Source organism: Eublepharis macularius, chromosome 15 (genome assembly GCF_028583425.1).
Source record: "Eublepharis macularius isolate TG4126 chromosome 15, MPM_Emac_v1.0, whole genome shotgun sequence".
NCBI classification, from domain to species: domain Eukaryota; kingdom Metazoa; phylum Chordata; class Lepidosauria; order Squamata; family Eublepharidae; genus Eublepharis; species Eublepharis macularius.
Window position 1 is genome coordinate 50,026,982 of NC_072804.1, and position 18,303 is coordinate 50,045,284.

The 18,303-nt window shown below is 46.2% G+C and overlaps 1 protein-coding gene across 1 annotated transcript; it reads left to right on the forward strand.

Annotated features, from left to right (window-relative positions):
• Nucleotides 1-3,547: 3,547 nt before the first annotated feature.
• Nucleotides 3,548-18,303, forward strand: LYPD3 (LY6/PLAUR domain containing 3). Its single transcript, XM_054999461.1, has 5 exons — nucleotides 3,548-3,669; nucleotides 11,131-11,262; nucleotides 13,870-14,040; nucleotides 14,893-15,033; nucleotides 16,081-18,303. The coding sequence occupies exons 1-5, from the start codon at nucleotides 3,606-3,608 to the stop codon at nucleotides 16,638-16,640; spliced, it is 1,068 nt and encodes a 355-aa protein (XP_054855436.1). The 5' UTR covers nucleotides 3,548-3,605; the 3' UTR covers nucleotides 16,641-18,303.

Here is an 18,303-nt window from a genome sequence, read left to right on the forward strand (position 1 = left end):
ATAAAGGTGCTGAGTCACAGAGAGTCTCATTATCCTGTGAAATGATTTCACTCCCCAGTTCAACCACCGCTGGGGTGGGAGTCTTTGCAACAAGGGGGGGATCCATCGGCTGAGTCACCCCACAGCATCGCCGGGTTGCCAACTTTTCAATAGGTGTCTGTAGCTGTGCTTTTGACACCAACTTCACATGCATGCCTTAGCAGATGGTAATGTTGATTGGCATCTAGGAAAAAGCTTCGCCCTGCTAATTTCAGCGGATTAAGTGCCAAACCACACCAGCAATGATGGCATCTCTGCCTTCCATGAGTGAATCCCTGAGTGGAGTCCCTATTTATTAATTTTTTTACTTTGAATGGCAGCCGCGCAAGACCCCCATTTGAAGCAGGGACATCAGAGTGGTTAATTATTTTCCTTGTGGCAGCTTCAAGATAGAAATGTCTCTGGGGGCTGGATCCTGTTCCACTAACGGTGGTACTCTTCTCCGGCTCAAGGAGTCTTCTCTTGATACCCAAAGCTTTCCAGCAGCTGAAAGAGCCTCTTCCTCCAAAGGAAATTCTGTACAGCAGAGGAAGTCTCCACACTTTGCTGGACAGACTAACAGCCCCCATAACTTGCACCTGTATGTTTTCCGTTATGGACCAAATAATAGTCTCAAAGGGACGCCTTCATATGGCAAAAGCTGTCCAAGGGTGTGGGGGGAGATGTTTTCAACCTATTCCCTATACCCAAACTGGGCCCCATGAAACAAGAGAGGAAGGAAGGAAGGAAGGAAGGAAGGAGGGAGGGAGGGAGGGAGGGAAGGAGGGAAGGAGAGAGAGGGGCGGAAGGAAGGAAGGAAGGAAGGAAGGGGAATCTGTTCCTCTTGTCCTTATATATAGTTCAGTTCTAATCAATTCTTAACGGTTGGCCAGAAAAGATTTTTTGGGTCGTTAACAACCCTAAGAACACAACCACACACCACATGTAGTTCTTTGAATTCTCTCCTGGGCATCTGTTTTATCAGAAGCAGCAGCTGCGGATTGCTCCAGGCACAGCCATACTTCTCTGTCTGTCTAGTTGGTGTTTCCTTCCCCATTTTATCCACCCAAGTACCCTGTGAGGTCAGCTGAGGAAGTTCAGCTAGCCCAAGTTCACCCAGACTGTATCATGGCAGCGTGATGACCTAAAACTGGATCTCCCCAGTCTTAATTTGACACCCTAACCATAATACTGTTCCACACTGGCTCGTGAAGACCCAGGATGGGGGAAGTATTTATGCCTTTTCTCCCTCCCTTCCAATTGCTTTTCTGCTACAGAAACAAAAAAAGACTTTTCTTTGTCTTTCAGAGACAAAAGAAATGTGTTGGGACAGAAGAATTCTGAGCAGACAAGCAGGTAAGAAGTTAAAAGTTAAAACAGGCCCTTCCTTCTGTTGCCTGTCCAATCCAAAGCTACCTGCATCTGCCCTCAAAGAGGAGAACTGAAGAGTTAGATGCAATGTGGTATTGTTGCTGCCCCATCTAAAATGAAGATGTAGAGCAAGCCCCTCCCTCGGGGAAGGAAAGGACCGCCCCTACCGCCCATCATCACTCGCCAGTCAGCAAACAAAATGGTAATTGATCTTGCACACCTCTTCAGTCAGCACAAAGCAGGAGGAAATGTAACCCCCCACCCCGTGTATTATTCACGAATTAATTCTGAGCCAGAGTTTTGCCCAGGGCCTGTTTTTAAAGGCCCTGGGAGGTATAAAATAACCTTGAGCCTTGCAGTTTAGTGATGGTAAGTGACTCTCCCAAGAGTTCTGCTCTGGTGTTGTAATTAATTGCGAGAGGGGAGAGAATGGGCACCAGACCTCTGGAGGAAGTGTTTCATTTCAAGTGAGTGGCACGTATCCTCCTGCCAGGGTGGAGCTGCAACCACTTTGTGCCGGACTGGTAGAGTCGCTAAGAGCCAATGACGCATAACACGGTGCTCTTTCCACCAATTTATTTTTAAATTGAAAAGCAGCCCACGGGAGGTTGTGATGGCTAGATGGGAAGGAAGGCTTAATCCTTTCCCTGCTGGCTAATTTCACTCTCAAAATCTGCCCGCCGGCTTCTTTTCTCTCCTTGCAGAGGGGACAAGCCACAGGTGTCTGGTATGTGTCTGCCGCCAAAAGCAAAACAGCTTTGGAGAGGGGACAGTTCAGTTGGGAGAAAAGTGACTTGTAGGAAAAGGGTCAAGCAGCTCCCCTCATTTTTTTTTTGCCCTGAAAGCAGCTGCTGCTTTTCACTTAGTTAAAAAGGGGAGGGGAGTCAAGTTTCATGCTGTCAACTTCCAGGTGGGGCCTTGATTCTTCCCAGGATTCGAACTGATCTCCAGACAACAGAGATCAGTTCCCCTAGAGGAAATAGCAGCTTCAGAGGACAAACTCTATGATATACCATAGATGCTAAGTAGGGCCGGATCTAGAGTTGCCGGCGCCCAGGGCACGCGTGTTCCCGGCACTGCATGATGATGTCATTTCTGTGATATCATCATGCAGGGGCAGAGCATGCCGCCAGTGCAGCAAGCCGGCTGCCCCAGCGCACGGTTCACCACAGAGCTGGCAGCAGCAGTGCAGGCGGCTGGGAGGCCGCCCGTGCCATTCACCTGCCCCTCTGAGGGGGTGGCTGGCTTGCCACATGCTCCCTGTCCTGCAGGGCAGATGAATGGCACGGGCGGCCTTTCCCCCCCTCTGCTCAGCTGCCCGTGCTGCTGCCGGTGCGCTCCCGGCAGCTAGCAGCTGCGCCCGGCGCCCCTTCTTTGGCGGCGCTGGGGGCAGACTACCCCCCCTGCCCCCCCCATCGATCCAGCCCTGATGCTACGTGAAATCCCTCCCCAGGTTCTCCTATCCACATACATTGCTCCCAAATCTCAAGGAATTTCCCAGGCTGCAGTTGGCAACCTTAGTTAAATTACATGTCATTTAGCCCTTGGAGATTTCTGGGAGGGAGGGGATTGTATTATTTACGCCCCGGTTTTCCTTGAGGATAGAAACAAAACTGCCTACTTCTTTCCACTATTTCCCCAGTTGATAATGCATGCTCCTCTTTTGTTCAACAGAACAGATGAGTTTTTGCAGCTATCTCAACACGGTCATTCCCATCTCAAAACTGGAGAAAACATGAAGCTTGCAATGTCTTGCTATATCGGTCTGTTTTGTGGGCATTACCTTATCTGGACATCCTTTCAATAAACCTTTGAGAAAGTTTTCTGGGCCCTATTTGCTGCCTAGACTCGCTTGTAATTATCTTCCTCCACCTTGAAGCTTTGGATGAGTGACTTGGGGGGGGGGATATCCCCAACTGGCTATTCTAGTTCTTGACAGAGACACCGCCCCAAATAACGAGCTTTAAACTGCTGAGGATGGGAAGTGGCTCCGTGTAGGAGAACATGAAGAAAAAAACCCTTCCGGGCCAGTATCCAAGTGCTGAGCTACTAAGCTTAAGGAGGTGTGGTTTGTAGAAGAGGCTGCGATACCCCGCCCCAGCTGCCTATTCATATTTAGTCTCTTAGCTTCATCTTCCAAACACTGACAGAAGCCAGACGCACCCAAGGGAAGTGGAGAAGAGTCACAGTAACACAAGAGCTTAGCGAGTGCAACGATGGGAACCCACCTTCTGTTACAAACTTGTGTCTTTCTGCTGGCGCTCACATTCTCTTCGAAAGGTAAGAGACCTCCAAGGACAATCGTGCCTGACCTCCAAGGACAATCGTAGGTGTCAGAACAATGAACCAATCACACAAAGGTACTGGGCTCCTACCAGGGGCTATGGAGTCTGGATTAAGCATGAAGCCGGATATACTGTAGAGCACCTCTCTCTTTCAGTGTCCTGGATTTCAGGAACCAAACTCATTATTGTGTATAGAAAAGGGGGATTGAGGGTGGTCTGTAGAGAATTTGAAAATAACCGCAACACAAGGAACAGAATTACTGTAATTTCTGTTGAAGTGTGCGATTGGGAATTCGTATTGCCAGTGTATAGACATATGTGCATTTACAGATATGTAAATGATAGCAGTTGAATGAAGGAGTGAGAGATCCTATGCCTTTTAGTATGATATTCTTTTCTCCAGCATGAGGCAGGAGAAGCCCCAGTCTACTGAGGGTCAAACCACACAAGACAAAATACACTCAAATGACACTTAAATTATACTCCAATACACTCAAATTACAAAATACACTCAAATTACCTGTGTAATTTGAGTGTATTTTGTCCCGTGTGGTTTGACTCTTAGAAGTGAGGGAACCACTGCCAAGGTTGATGGAGTTTGACTAGAGAAACCTGGTTTGATTCTCCACTCAGGGTTGTGGCCATGAGTGGTTCATGATTTCTCTGGCTTATTTGCCTCATGGAGTCATTGTGAAGATAAAATGAGAGTACCCCTACCTTCACAACCTTGAAGGAAGACTGAAAACTGAAGTGTGATCATTTTTTTAAGTAATATCAGGTGATATTGCGCAATATGGAACCTATCAGTTGAGATTTCTTTCCCACACTGTTGTAAAAGGCTCAAAGCTAGTTACAAATATGTTCTAATTTCATTTTATCCTCACAAATGGCCTCAGGAGAGATGAAAGCTCTAGTGTTTATTTATGTGTAAAGTTCCATCAGGTCACAGTGGACCCATAGGGTTTTCAAGGCAAGAGACGCTTAGAGGTGGTTTTCCATTGCTTGCACCTACGTAACAACCCTGGACTTCCTTTGTGGTTTCCTGTCCAAGTACTAACCAGGGCCAACCCTGCTGAACTTCCAAGATCTGATGAGATCAGTTTAGCTTAGGTCATCGAGGTGAGGGCATAGCGTATACTGACACCCATTCAGCAAGTGGGATTTATTATGGTGGACATGCAACCTCATGGGAAGGCAGTCCTCTGAAGTATCCACCCATTTGGTGAAGAGAATTTTACCACAAAACCATGGCAATTTCCCCACATCTTAAAAATACCACCCCACTCACAGAATGCTGGCGGCTCTTTTGTGCGATTTCTGATGTCACCATTTCCAAAACAGAGGCAGGCAATTAAGATTCCATTTTCGTGGCACTATAAAAATGGAATCATAACTGCCTGCCTCCACTTTGGAAACAGTGACATCAGAAATTGTGCGAAAGAGCCGCCAGCATTTCATGAGACGTTGGGAAATGGTCCGTACCTGGGAAAAGGGGTATGGAGCAAAGTTCTCCTCGCTGCATAGAATGGGGATCCAGATGACAGACTTCCAACACAGGTAGGACATCCTTGCTTCAGTCTACTTGGTTGGTAGACATCCTTTCTGGGCTTTTTAAAAATTGGCCCACCCAGCTGAGTGGCAGAAACTGGGCTACCTCTGGTCTGACCCAAGAACAAATCCCAGAACTGAAATTTTGACCGTGGCCCCTTTACTCAGCCTGACCTCCTTATATCAAAAGGACTTCCAAGGGAAAACCTTAGAATACTCGAGGGCTTGGTACATTTGGGTGGTTTTAGTAACGAAAATTCGAGACGTTTTTGTATTGAGAAGGTTCAGTAGTGAGCATTTTTCTCTCTGGCTGTTTCTACCACAACTCCTCCTACCCTATTGAACTGCTTGCCTTGGGAGCAGTGCAGGACAATGGAAAAATAGCAGGTGGAGAAAGTTTAGCAAATCAACAGTCAGCAAAAAGATCTTTCCGGAAGATTCTATATTATACCATAACATCATCTTGGGGGACTGGGGGGGGGGGGCGGGTCTGTACAAACTACTGTGTGCCGTTTTACTCATAAGAACAAAGAGTCAAGACCTTGACGAAAAGGATGTTGTTTCGAATCACTGCTTTGCACATCTGAAGTAGAATTCTAAATGGACTAATTTCAGCCCCGTTCATGTATTACAGTGAATGCATATACACCTGCATATATGGGTATACACCTACTTGTAAGAAAGAACCAGCGTATGTTAACACTGCAAATGAAACCGGGGACCAGCGCCTGGATACATGTGGGGTTTAATTCACACATTCAGCTATGCATGCACTGAACATAACATGAGAATTAGCCAACGCACATATCAAGAACTGAGTGTACGGTGCACATGGATTCTAGGTGCATTCACTGTAACTTTTGAACGAGACTTAACCTTCCCAAGATGGACAACCTCCTTGACATTACTGAGCCTTGAGTAACTCAAGTAGGTTAGACACTGACTGTGTGAACCAGGGATTATCTGGCATGTCAGGAGCAAAAATCCTAAAAGAGTTTTGTAATCATGTAATCCTGCCTCAGATTGGAAGGTCTCACATCTGTGGCATGAACCCAAGGCCGTCCACCTTTAGGAGGTGCTGGCCAGACCCCTGTAAAACAAAATGGTGGTGCTTATTGAATTATGGAGTTGCTACGTTAATATACTTTAAGACTAACATTTATTTAAGCAAAGGCCTATGAACGTTCCAGAAGCCGCTAGCTTTCCCCCAAATTTGCTGTTACTACTACCAGTAATGCAATTAATAATAATTCTTAGGTAAATTTTGGTAAAAATAGAGGGGGATAGAAGTTTTGACAGTAAATATTCTTGAACTGCTTGCCATAGATTCTAACTATCTGTTGAAGAATTGCACAAAGCTACAACACTTCAGCTCAGACAAAGAATTTTTCAGCACCTGCCCCAAGATTATTGGAAGTAATCCCTTCAGGAAACAATTTCCTACTGTTTTAAATTAGCTGTGCAGGTTAGGCCCTGCAAGGAACTGTGGGTTTACCTGCCCCATGTTTCCCCTTGTTTGTGGGGAAGATCCATCTCGGTGCTTAACTCTTCGCTGCCCAGTGAGTCTTCCTTGAAATTTCCCCCTCCCCAGTTTTAAATACTTTCAGACTCCCAAATCAAAATGCAGAGGTTGGCAGTCTGGAAGTGATTTGCGGGGGCGGGGGGATCCGTGGGTACAGAAAGGATGAAGTCTTCCCCCACAGTACCCTTTTTTGGGGACACAGAATCACTCTTTGCTAAAGTGAGTGGCCCTCAGTCCGCTATGGTGACATAACACAGTGTTGTGGTAGATGTTGTGGTAGATGCCCTTTGAGTGGTTGCAATGACTTTATAAGGCTTCCCTTTAAAGAAAAGTTACTCCTTCCTTCCTCTCAGAAGTGTTGAAATGTCAAGGAAGCTGCTATGGACTGGGAAGGGGATAGCTTCAGATGGGGTTGGTTTGCAACAGAGCAGTGAACCCCAAGTCCTGGGCTTTTCTCCCAGGTAGGAAGCAATTTGGTTAATCCTTGTGGCTTCACCTGAGGGTGGGGCCGTCTTAGAACCATGATAGATGCTGCCCTGCAGGGGAAGGGACAGGCAGGGCAATGGAAGAGAAAAGAGATGTAGGGAAAATGAACTGGGGAAAGGACTGGGAGAGGATGGAGCAATTATAATGAGGTGGTGGTGGTGGTGGTGGTTGTTAATAATAATAATAATAATAATAATAATAATAATAATAATAATAATAATAATATAATATCTCGCCCTCCCTGCAAACGGGCTCAGGGCAGGTTACAACAGAAGATAAAATATACAAAATAAAATCACAATAAATTAACACAGCTTTCTAATAGAACACCTGCTCACCCTATAAAAACCATATAACATCTGATGGAGGTGGAGGTGCGGCTTAACCATGCATGGTCGCTCGTATATGGGGGGGGTGAGGTAGGTGGTCAATACCCCCTACAGACATAGAGGAGACCAGGAAAGAGGCTCATTTGGTGGGCACCCTGATGGCCTCAACCATACGCCTGGTGGAACATCTCCGTCTTACAGGCCCGCCTGAAGGAGACAAGATCTTGGTGGGCCTGGGTGTCCTCAGACAGAGAATTCCACCAGGTCGGGGCCAGGACCAAAAAGGCCCTGGCCCTAGTTGAGGCCAATCGAGCCTCTCTGGGGCCAGGGACCACCGGTAGGTGCTTACTGGCTGATCTCAGCATCCTCCGTGGAGTATATGGGAAGAGATGGTCCCTCAGGTATACTGGTCCCAGTCCGTTTAGGGCTTTATATGTTAATACCAAAACCTTGAACAGAAGAGATCTGCGGATTAACATACAGGGTGGAAAGATAAAGATGGTGGCTGCATTAAAGACAAAATGCAAGGAAGAGAAAGTGCATCCAGATAATATTAACGGGAGGGTTTTTTAAAATCAGATTTTGGTGGAGGAAGCTGTATATGCAAAAGTAGGATCCTATGGAAGCAATGAATTCATTGGAAGACTTTGTAGAAGCTACGGTGGTGGGTTTTTCCATACCTTTCCCTTCCTGAAGCTATTGATCTCAAAACTCCTCTCTGAGAATTGGGAAAGCCTTGCAAGCAAAATGTGTCACAGGACAGGAGGCCTGCAAAAATGAGGCTAAATCTAGTTCAAGATCCAATTTTTGCTCCTTCTGCTGATGCAAACTGCACACAGAAGAAGGGGGAAGGGGTCATTTTAGGTGGTTCCCTCCTTGCTGCTGCATTCCCAACTAGAGATGGGCATGAACCAGAAAAAAAACTGAACCATGTGGTTTGTGGTTCGTCAAATTTCACAAACCGTGAACTTTCACGAACCTGCCCCTGGTTCACGAACCGGTTCGTTTGGTTTGTGAAAACGTCACATCCGGGTCAGAAAATCGCCACTTCCGGGTTGGCAGAGGGTCACTTCCAGGAAAGCAGAAGTTCCGGGTCAGCAGAAGGTCTGCAGGAAGTCCATCCCCTGTTGCCTAGAAAACTGATTGATTGGCACCAGGCTGTCTGCAGTGATGAACCAAAAAATGAACCAAATGAACCAACCTAAAAGTTCGTGGCGGTTCGTCAGAAATATGATCTGACAAACTGTGGTTTGCAAACCACAAAACGGCCTGGTTCGTGCTTAATTTTGGTTCGTGCCCATCTCTATTCCCAGTCCCTGTTCTGCACTGAATGTGAGTTTTCCCAATCTTCATAACGGAGTTTTGGGGACAGGCTGCTTGGGGAAACTGGGGGAAAGATCTTTCCCGCCAATACTTTTTGCAAACTCTCCTTTTACAGCCAACACTGGATCATGGCATTTGCCAAACCCAGCCAACCACTTCTGCCAGTCATGGTATGCAAAGTCGGGTTGCCACCTATTTTGTTATTCCAATCAGCTCTTCCTGATTTGGTATTTAAATGTCATGTCCCTACATTTCATGTGATGTGACATCACTGCAAAAGCCTCTTAAATATAATAAAATAAACATGACGCTACCTAGATAGTCTAATAAGAACTTCCAAGTGAGTAGACGTGTTGTTCTGTGGTAGAAGAGCCTAATCTGGATCCAATAACACCTTAAAGACCAACTAGATTTCCAAGATACAGGCTTTCGAAACGAAGGCAGCTTTGACTCTTGAAAGCTCATACCTTGGAAATCTGGTTGGTCTTTAAGATATTATAAGACCCAGATCTTGCTTTAATAAAACCTTAAGAGTTCTGAAGGATTTGAGTCCAGTGGCACTTTAGAGACCAACAAGATTTTCAAAGTGTAAGCTTTCGAGAGTCACGTCTCCTTGTTAATGTTCTAACACTCATAAGACATCATTCTCGTACAGTCTCAAGTGACAAGAAAAATCTGCTTGGTGAGGGCTCTGGGGACCATTTTAGCGCGCCATCACCAACCTGCTGTGGCATGTCGGCTGGGCACTTTGTTGATAAAATTACTTGCAGCCTCTCCAATTAGACCAAGCTGTTGATGCAGTGTGATTACTGGATATCATCTTGGCTTCTGATTGGTGTTTTTTTGGCTTGGTGGAATTCCAGCTGCTGCAGCCAGAGGATGTGAACCAAACGCTCTGAAGAGTTCAACCTGTCCCTGTTCCCTTCCTACCTAATTACATTCAGCCATGGGAAGGGGCCAGTTAGGTTTAAAAGACATAGTAATAGCAATAGATCCAGAGGAGTTAGCCGTGATAGTCTGTAGTAGCAAAATAGAAAAGAGTCCAGTAGCACCTTTAAGACAAACCAACTTTACTGCAGCATAAGTTTTTGAGAACCACAGTTCTCGAAAAGAACAGTTCTCATCTGACGAACAGAACTGTGGTTCTCAAAAGCTTATGCTACAGTAGAGGTGGTTAGTCTTAAAGGTGCTACTGGACTCTTTTCTACAGTATTAGCCAGAATCCAATACAGAGTAGAAAAAATACTGAAGCAGAACATAATCAATTTGTAGGACTAACATTAGACAACATGGAGTACTGGTGGTAGGAGTACATATTTAAAACAGCAGATAATACGTACGGCAATATAGTGATGAAGTCTATGGTCCCTAACTCATTAGCGAAGCATCTGAGGCCCCATCCCTACAATACAGCCTTCCCACTTGAGTAAAAAGCCTTTTTGAATAGTTCGGTTTTGCATTGTTTATGGAAAGCCCGGAGAGTGGGGGCTCTTCTGACTTCCTCAGGCGTGTCATTCCACAGGATAGGGGCCACCCCAGAGAAAGCCAGTGTACAGGCTGCTGCTGAATTCACCCATGTGCAGCCTGGCACCTGCAGGAGACCCTGTTCAGATGAGCGAAGCTGCCGTGGAGGAACATAGGGAGGAACATAGGGAGGTACATGAAAGACAAATGGAAATATTTCTTTAATTAACAAGTAACAAAATTGCAGAATTCGCTGCCAGGGGATGTAGTGATAACTGTAGCATAGATGGCTTAAAAATGGGGTTAGACAGATTTATGGAGGTGAGGACATCAATGGCTACAGGTCATAAGGAGTATTCCATATTCAAAGGGAGTAACTTTGAATGCCCCAACCTGGATAGCCCAGGCAAACCTGATCTTGTCAGATCTCAGAAGCTAAGCAGGGCCAACCTTGGTTCGTAATTGGATGGGAGAACTCCACCAGAGGCAAGCAATGGCAAACCACCATTGTTAGTCTCTTGCCTAGAAAACCCCACCAGGGGTCACTATAAGTCAGCCATGACTTGACAACACTCTCCACCACCACCACTCTCTGAATGCCAGCGCTAAGAGTTTTTTTGTTGGCCCTTCAGGTAGTTGGTTGGTCATTGTGTGAAGCAGAGTCTTGGACTAGATGGAGTTCTTGTTACATTCCTAGGAAGAAGGACGAGAGATGAATATAACAGGAAGATACATTTCATTGATGAGCAAGAAATAAACTCTTTCCCACTCTTCTCTTGTGTAGGTGTCTTGGCCTTGGAGTGCCACAGTTGCGTGGACATTGGCGATGGTGGCTGCAGCTCACAGAATATGAAGAAAATTAAATGCCCAGAGTCCACCGAGGTCTGTGTGGAAACAGTGGCTGCTGTACAATGGAGTGAGTAGACATTTAATTTCTACAAGAAGTGCTGTGGTTGGAGCCAGTCTAGGCGTTCAGCCTTTTGATCCATCACCTTTTCTCCTTGGTCCTGGTTAGGGGATTATTAATTGGGGAGGGCAGAACTCTAAACCACTTCCTCCTGGTTTAGAATCCCAGGAAGAAATCACATCCAGTTTCCTCAGGTGTTTACATTTGGTTATTGAGGTACATTGGAGTTCTATTCAAGACTTGCAAAACCAGGAAACCTTCAGACGTGATTTGTGAGGGGAGGAAGGAGCTTGTGAGCAGGAACCACAAGCTGAGTGCCAGCCTGTCACAAATATTTTGTGACATCTGAAGGCAGCCATAGACATGGCTTGCCAAGAAGGTTCTCGAAATTCCTGTGAGTGGTGAGGAAAATCACGGAGTTCTCCCTGCCGTTTGCTTTTTGGAAGATATAGCAGCTCCCCCTAGCGAAGGAAGTTGGCTATGGCCCTGGTTGAGGGGAAGCTCCTTGGCAGAGGTTCAAAGGAACTCTTGTTATTTGGCATATTCTCAGGAACGAGTCCTGGCATGAAAACAAGTTCTGAGCTCCTCCGTGTGAGCTCAAAGGAAGCTATGCTGGGAAACGGGGATTGCTAGGTTCTGCCGGCAACTTAGGGAGAGGAGCAAAATGGAATGTGTTAATGAAGGATTAAGAGCTTCTACCCACTGCCTTGGCAAGTTAGGCAGCAAAGCTCCTTGCCCAACTTGTAATTAAATTAGGGAACTCACTGCCACAAGATGTGGGGAGTGACCGATCGCTCTTAAAAATAGGATTAGACACATTCATGGAGGATTACTATTAGCCATTATATTATTAGCCATGATAGCTGGATGCCACCGCTGTAAACTACCTCCAATGGCACGATGCTTGGGAGTGCACCGTAATGAAGTGCCATTCCCTTCTTGACCTACTTGCCAGCTTCTCAGAGGCATCTGGCTGGCTGTTGTTGGAATAAACCTTGGTTGGATCCAGCAATGCAATTCCAATGCAATGGAATAAACCTTGGTTGGATCCAGCAATGCAATTCTTGTGTCCATAAGGGTACGATTAGATGTTCTGCTTCCATAACATTTCTGAGAAAGATTCAGCAGATGACATAGCAAAGAGGAATGCTGAACCTTCAAACTCTTCCTCCTACATCACAGAAGGGCTGGATACAATTTTTTGTATGTGGCATTTGCCTGTTGGGAGGGACCATAGGGCTTAACTAAGCATGGTGAGAGACCCAGATCTGATTGCCATTCCGTGCCATTTAGTTCTCTCTCTCTTCTACTTCATATCAAGGGCTACTTCCACGTAGATGTTTTTCTCTGCATTTGCTTCCACACTGACGCACTGTTTGAGGGTTCATCCACACAACCTTGTCCTCTAATTGTCTGCTTTCCAAGTTTTCCCAGTCTTCAATGGGCTCTTTCTCAAACCTACTTTAATTTGATCTTTTCAGAAAGACTATGCTCCAAGCGTGTTAGCACTCTGTTAGACTGAGAGCCAAGCTACAAGTGACGCCTGACACAGGTTGGACACTTGTCAGCTTCCCTCAAGTTTTGATGGGAAATGTAGGCATCCCGGTCTTGCAGCTGTAATGGAGAGCCAAGCTGTAAAACCAGGATGCCTACACTTCCCATCAAAACTTGAGGGAAGCTGACAAGTGTCTAACCTGTGTCAGGCGTCACTTGTAGCTTGGCTCTGAGACTGAAAAATTGTTCGAAGGACCGGCTCACATCACTCCTTGTAGCTTCTGTTTTTTCTGCTGTGTAGAGGTGGGCATGAACCAAAATACGAACCGAAGTTCATCATGAACTGAGCCGGTTCATGGTTTGCGAACCAGCGGTTTGTGGGAGCTCATTCCTCACGAACCGTGACGAATTTTAGCCTGGTTTGTTTGGTTCATATTTCGGTTCATCACTGCAGACAGCCTGGCACCAATCAATCAGTTTCCTAGGCAATGGGGGATGGGCTCTCTACAGTCCTTCTGCTGACCCAGAAGTGATGTTTTCACAAACCAAACAAACTGGTTCATGAACCGAGGCAAGTTCATGAAAGTTTGTGGTTCATGGTTCATTAAATGCAACGAACCACGAATTACACAGTTTGGATTTTTCCCAGTGTGTGCCCGTCTCTACTGCTGTGCCACTGGAAGGATTTTTTGAAGGTTTCTTTTAAAATTGGCTATTGCTATAGTGCTATAGCAACTACAGATAAAAAAAATCTTCTGGTGGTGCTGCAAGAAAAAATTACACAAGTGAAAGATCAGCTGTCTGAAGGAAAGGTTTTGAAAACCCTTGTGTGGGTGCTCCGTCGCCAATGTGAATGCCACTGCATTTGCAACAGCAGTGAATGCAAAACAGAAAATCTGTGCCATGTGGTGTAGCCCTGGTAAATACAATGTGTGACAGTAACCTCATCATGCTGGGCGCCCTCACCTGGCATAATGTGATGATGATGTGCACCATGTGTTGTAAGAGGGAGGGAAGAGATATGAAAGGACACGGTATTGCCCTTTTGCAGTGTCAGCTCACACTCTCTAAGTTAGATCCCCTTTCCTGACTTCCTCGTGTATCTTCTGTTCCTATCTACAGGTCACGGGAATTTCTTAATTGGCGAAAAGGGCTGCGGCTTGGGCTTGCCTGGAACCAACGACAAAGCCGTAGAGCTGCATGGCATTGTTGCCTTCTCCCAGCTGTATCAGTGCAACAGCAGCCACTGTAACAATAAACTGGACCTTGGAGAGATGCAGCTGAAAACTATTGGTGAGAATCTGCCGCTGCCTGCTGCCACAACTCCTCATTGCATCTTGTTGGGCTCCCCAAAAGACGACACCTTAAAACTCCAGTTTCTATAGCTTCCCCCCTGCAATTAACTTTATGCTTCAAGAGCTGAACTACATGCTAGGGATCAGTAATCAGATCCCCCCTCCCCCCCCCCACACACACCCTGCCACAATATATATTGTAGCCTCAAAGCCAGTCCAGGGAGCCAGATATGGAGCAGAACCTTTGCAGTAGTGAAAAGTTGTCTGTATTTTTTTCTTCTTCCTGTGCCATGTCCCTTATCAAAATACCCTTCCATTGCACTGTTTTTAGGGGGGGGGGCAGTTGTCTGCATTGGAGCCCCAACATCCCCTCTTGTTGCACCCTTAATCTGAGATTAGGGTAAATTTTAGGGTTGCCATCCTCCAGGTGGGGCCTGTAATTCTCTTGGGGTTACAATAGATCTCCTGACTATAGAAATCAGCTCCCTTGGAGTATATGAATGCTTTGCAGGATGGACTCTATGGCATTAAACCTAGCTGAGCTCCCTCCTCAAACCCTGCCCTCTCAGGGTCCAACTCCAAAATCTCCAGGTATTTTCTCACCCAGAGTTGGCATCCAGATCTGAACTATCCTGATGGATTTAAAATGGGTGCAACTGTGTTGGTTTCCTTCAAGCAAACCAGGGAAGTATAGTTTTGAGAAACTGTACAGAAATTTCTGATAGCCCCCCCACCCCCGCACAAACCAGTGTTCCCAGTACGTTTGGGGAGAAAGAAGCCATGGAGCTGAAACATTATAGTGTGCAACTATGTCCTTTGCCCACACTCATTCCAGGTTTTTCCTTTCCAGGTAACGAGAGCATGATGGTTCCAAATGGGGTGGAATGTTACAGCTGCACTGGCGACGAGTGTTCAACAGACAATGCCACCATTGTCAAGTGCTACAACTCCTTCCAGGGTTGTTTCCATGGCAATGTCACTATGAGAGCTGGTAAGATGGCTGCCATTCAGTTACGCTAACCTCATAATTTAAAAAATTCCTCATTCATTCCATTCTTCAAACCCTTCCTCCACGATGTTTCTTTATCTTAAAAAAAAAAGTTATTGATTGCATTTGTCCTTCCATAAAGAGTTCAGGATGGGCTATATCAATGTTGTATCTTTAAAACAACCCTGTTTTGAGAGTCAGTGACAATGTCATACAAGGTGGGAGCCCCTTTATCCCAAAGGAGGCCAGGGATGATGTAACAGTCTAGACTAGAGGAATAAGGTCGTGCTGTTTTGGAGGCCCGCAGTCTGCATTTTTATTTGAGTTGGGAACGAGATGCAGCAATTGGAGAGGAATACGATTTGGGAGTTGAAAAATGGTTCCTATGCATGGGGGACAGGAGGAAGTGTCTTGGTGATGTTACAGATGCTAGCCTGTTGGCCCTGTCCACAGCTGAACGCATGAAGCTGTCTTATACTGAATCAGACCAACGGTCCATCAAGGGCATTCTTGGCTACTTTGACCGAGAATGGCTCTTCCTGGTCTCAGGCTGAGGTCAGTCACATCACCCACCAGTGGATCCTTTCAGCTGGAGATGCTCAAGATCGAACATGGAACCTTCTGCATGCAAAGCAGCAGCTGTCACTGAGCTATGACTTTTGCTACCATGCTGCAGAATCATGTTCCCCCCAGAATCAGAGGTCAAGCTTGGAGAGGATAATAATAATAATAACGTTCAATTTATATACCGCCCTTCAAGACAACTTAATGCCCACTCAGAGCAGTTTACAAAGTATGTCATTATTATCCCCACAACAAACACCCTGTGGGGTGGGTGGGGCTGAGAGAGCTCTGAGAGAGCTGTGACTAGTCCAAGGTCACCCAGCTGGCTTCAAGTGGAGGAGTGGGGAATCAAACCCAGCTCTCCAGATTAGAGTCGTGCACTCTTAGCCACTACACCAAAGGAAAGGTATAATCAGACCAAATGGAGTGAGAAAGCTTCCAGATGACCCAACAATTGTTACAAACATCTCCTTTAATCTTTTCCAGGCAAGTTCTCATTGACCAGGCCCATCAAGGGTTGTGTCGAGGATGAGGAGTGTACCAAGGTCACCAGAGGAAGCCCAGCTATCACCCTTGTGGGTTCCTGTTGCTCTGGTAGCCTTTGCAATGTCGATCTCTCCAACAAAACGTACTTTGCTCCCAAGATTCCACGGCTCGCAATCCTGCCTGATCCAAGCGCCAATGTCACCCTTGCTGCGACTTCTTCTGGGTACCCTCATGCCACTTTGCCAGCTCCTTCTGCTGCCGATAATCAACCCCCCTCCACCACTATGACCTCATCCCTGTTCAATCGCAATGACCAAGATCATGACGACAACCACGATCACGATCACGACCATGACCACAATCATGACCATGGCCACGGCCACGACCACAATCATGACCATGATGATAAAGAAACCTTCTCAGTGGGAAATGAGTATTTTATCAATGCTGTACAAGTCGAGGAGCGAAAACACCAAGAACAAGCCCCCTATAGCCGTGGTGTGACAGGCTCAGAGGCATCATTTCTGCTGATCTTGCTGCTAGCTGGGTTGCTTATGTGAGGGGGGAAAAACCAAGGGAACCGACCTCTTTTCTGACTTTTCCCCACTCAAATCAGGCTTCGGCCTACACAGCATCTTGTTTTGAAACCCGGTTCTACACAACACATTTTGCCTATCAGAAGTACATTCCCGTTCAAGTGCCTTGCTTTCATGGCCACAATTCCTAGCACCTTGTAAAGGATGACCAAAATTTTGATCCAACCCCACAAGGCAGTCTTCTGTGTTATAACTCTGTGTAACAAAACTCATTTTTGATCTCATGAAGTGCTGTCAAATACCTTTTGTTCGTGGGGCTCCACCCAGGCTCATTTTCAAACATCATCACCCTTGACACAAAGGTTCCCAGGTGCCCACCGGTGGTGGACAAACTCCCAGGGGTTTGCCACCTTGCCGCAGACCTGCCAGTGGTGGGCGGGAGGTGGCAAGCTCCAGGAGGTTGCCCATCTTCACCAGGCAACTAAGGAATGCACGCTGTGTGTGCGCTCCCAAGGAACATGATGACGTCACCCCCAAAAGTGACCACAACTCTTCCAAATCTTATCAGTTGAGCCTTAATTGGCAATAAGGTTGCCAGGCTCCAGGTGGCAGCTGAAGATCTCCTGGAATTACAACTGATCTCCAGTCCATAGAGATCAGTTCCCTGGAGAAAATGGCAGCTTTGGAGAGCGGAGTCCCCAGACCCCGCCTTCTCCAGGCTCCCCACCAAATCCTCAGGAATTTCCCAATTTCCCAATCTGGAATGAGCACCCTAGTTGGCAACCAACTGCCAGCTTGCTCTGTCTCCTCTTTATTAACAAAAGTACATGCTGATGACTCTCTCTTTGGTTCCACAATATTACAGAAATCATTGCTAGTGAGAATTACAGCTAAACCAATGTATAGGTGTTAGTTCCTTTTTTTTACCCATTACTTTTTATCTGCACTGGTACTTGAGTATCAGAGGGCTTCATAGTCCTGTATGATATGGCAGACCTCAAAAACAAGAAGGCGATCAAATATAATTTTTTAACACTATCACTAAGCTAACACTGCCCCACCCTATCCCTAATGCACATTTGCCAGGTTTTGAACCCGTCTGATGTCCCGGTGCAGTCCTTGAATATCCCTGCTTGCCCAGAAGCAGACAAAGGCAGGATTCAGAACAGAGGTGGGCACGAACCAGGAAAATACTGAGCCACGCAGTTCATGGTTCATTGTGTTTCACAAACCACAAACCACGAAATTTCATGAACTTGCCCCGGTTCACGAACTGGTTCATTTGGTTCGTGAAAAGGTCACTTCCAGGACAGCAGAAAGTCACTTCCGCAGCTGCAGAAAGCACCCCCCCACCACCCATTGCCTAGGAAACGGATTGATCGGTGCCAAGTTGTCTGCAGTGACAAACCGAAAAACTAACCAAATGAACTGGCCTAAAGTTTGTAGTGGTTTGTCAGAAATGGGCTCTGACAAACCACTGGTTCACAAACCACAAACCAGCCTGGTTCTTGACGAGTTTTGGTTCGTGTTTCGGTTTATGCCCGCCTCGAATTCAGAACTGTTTTCCCAGGCAGTTGAAAATGTAGCTGCTCCTTGACTGTTTTTTGTTTTTTGTAAATAGTTTCAAATTCTACTGTGGCCAAGATGGGAAATATCAGGAGGAAGCAAATAAAATTTATTTATCTTG

What these genes read in the sequence shown, in the direction of transcription:
- LYPD3 (XM_054999461.1), top strand. Translation starts at nt 3,606, where the DNA reads ATGGGAACCCACCTTCTGTTACAAACTTGTGTCTTTCTGCTGGCGCTC. An exon ending in GCTCACATTCTCTTCGAAAG is followed by an intron (nt 3,670 to 11,130) that starts GTAAGAGACCTC and finishes TCTCTTGTGTAG; the next exon opens with GTGTCTTGGCCTTGGAGTGC. An exon ending in AGTGGCTGCTGTACAATGGA is followed by an intron (nt 11,263 to 13,869) that starts GTGAGTAGACAT and finishes TCCTATCTACAG; the next exon opens with GTCACGGGAATTTCTTAATT.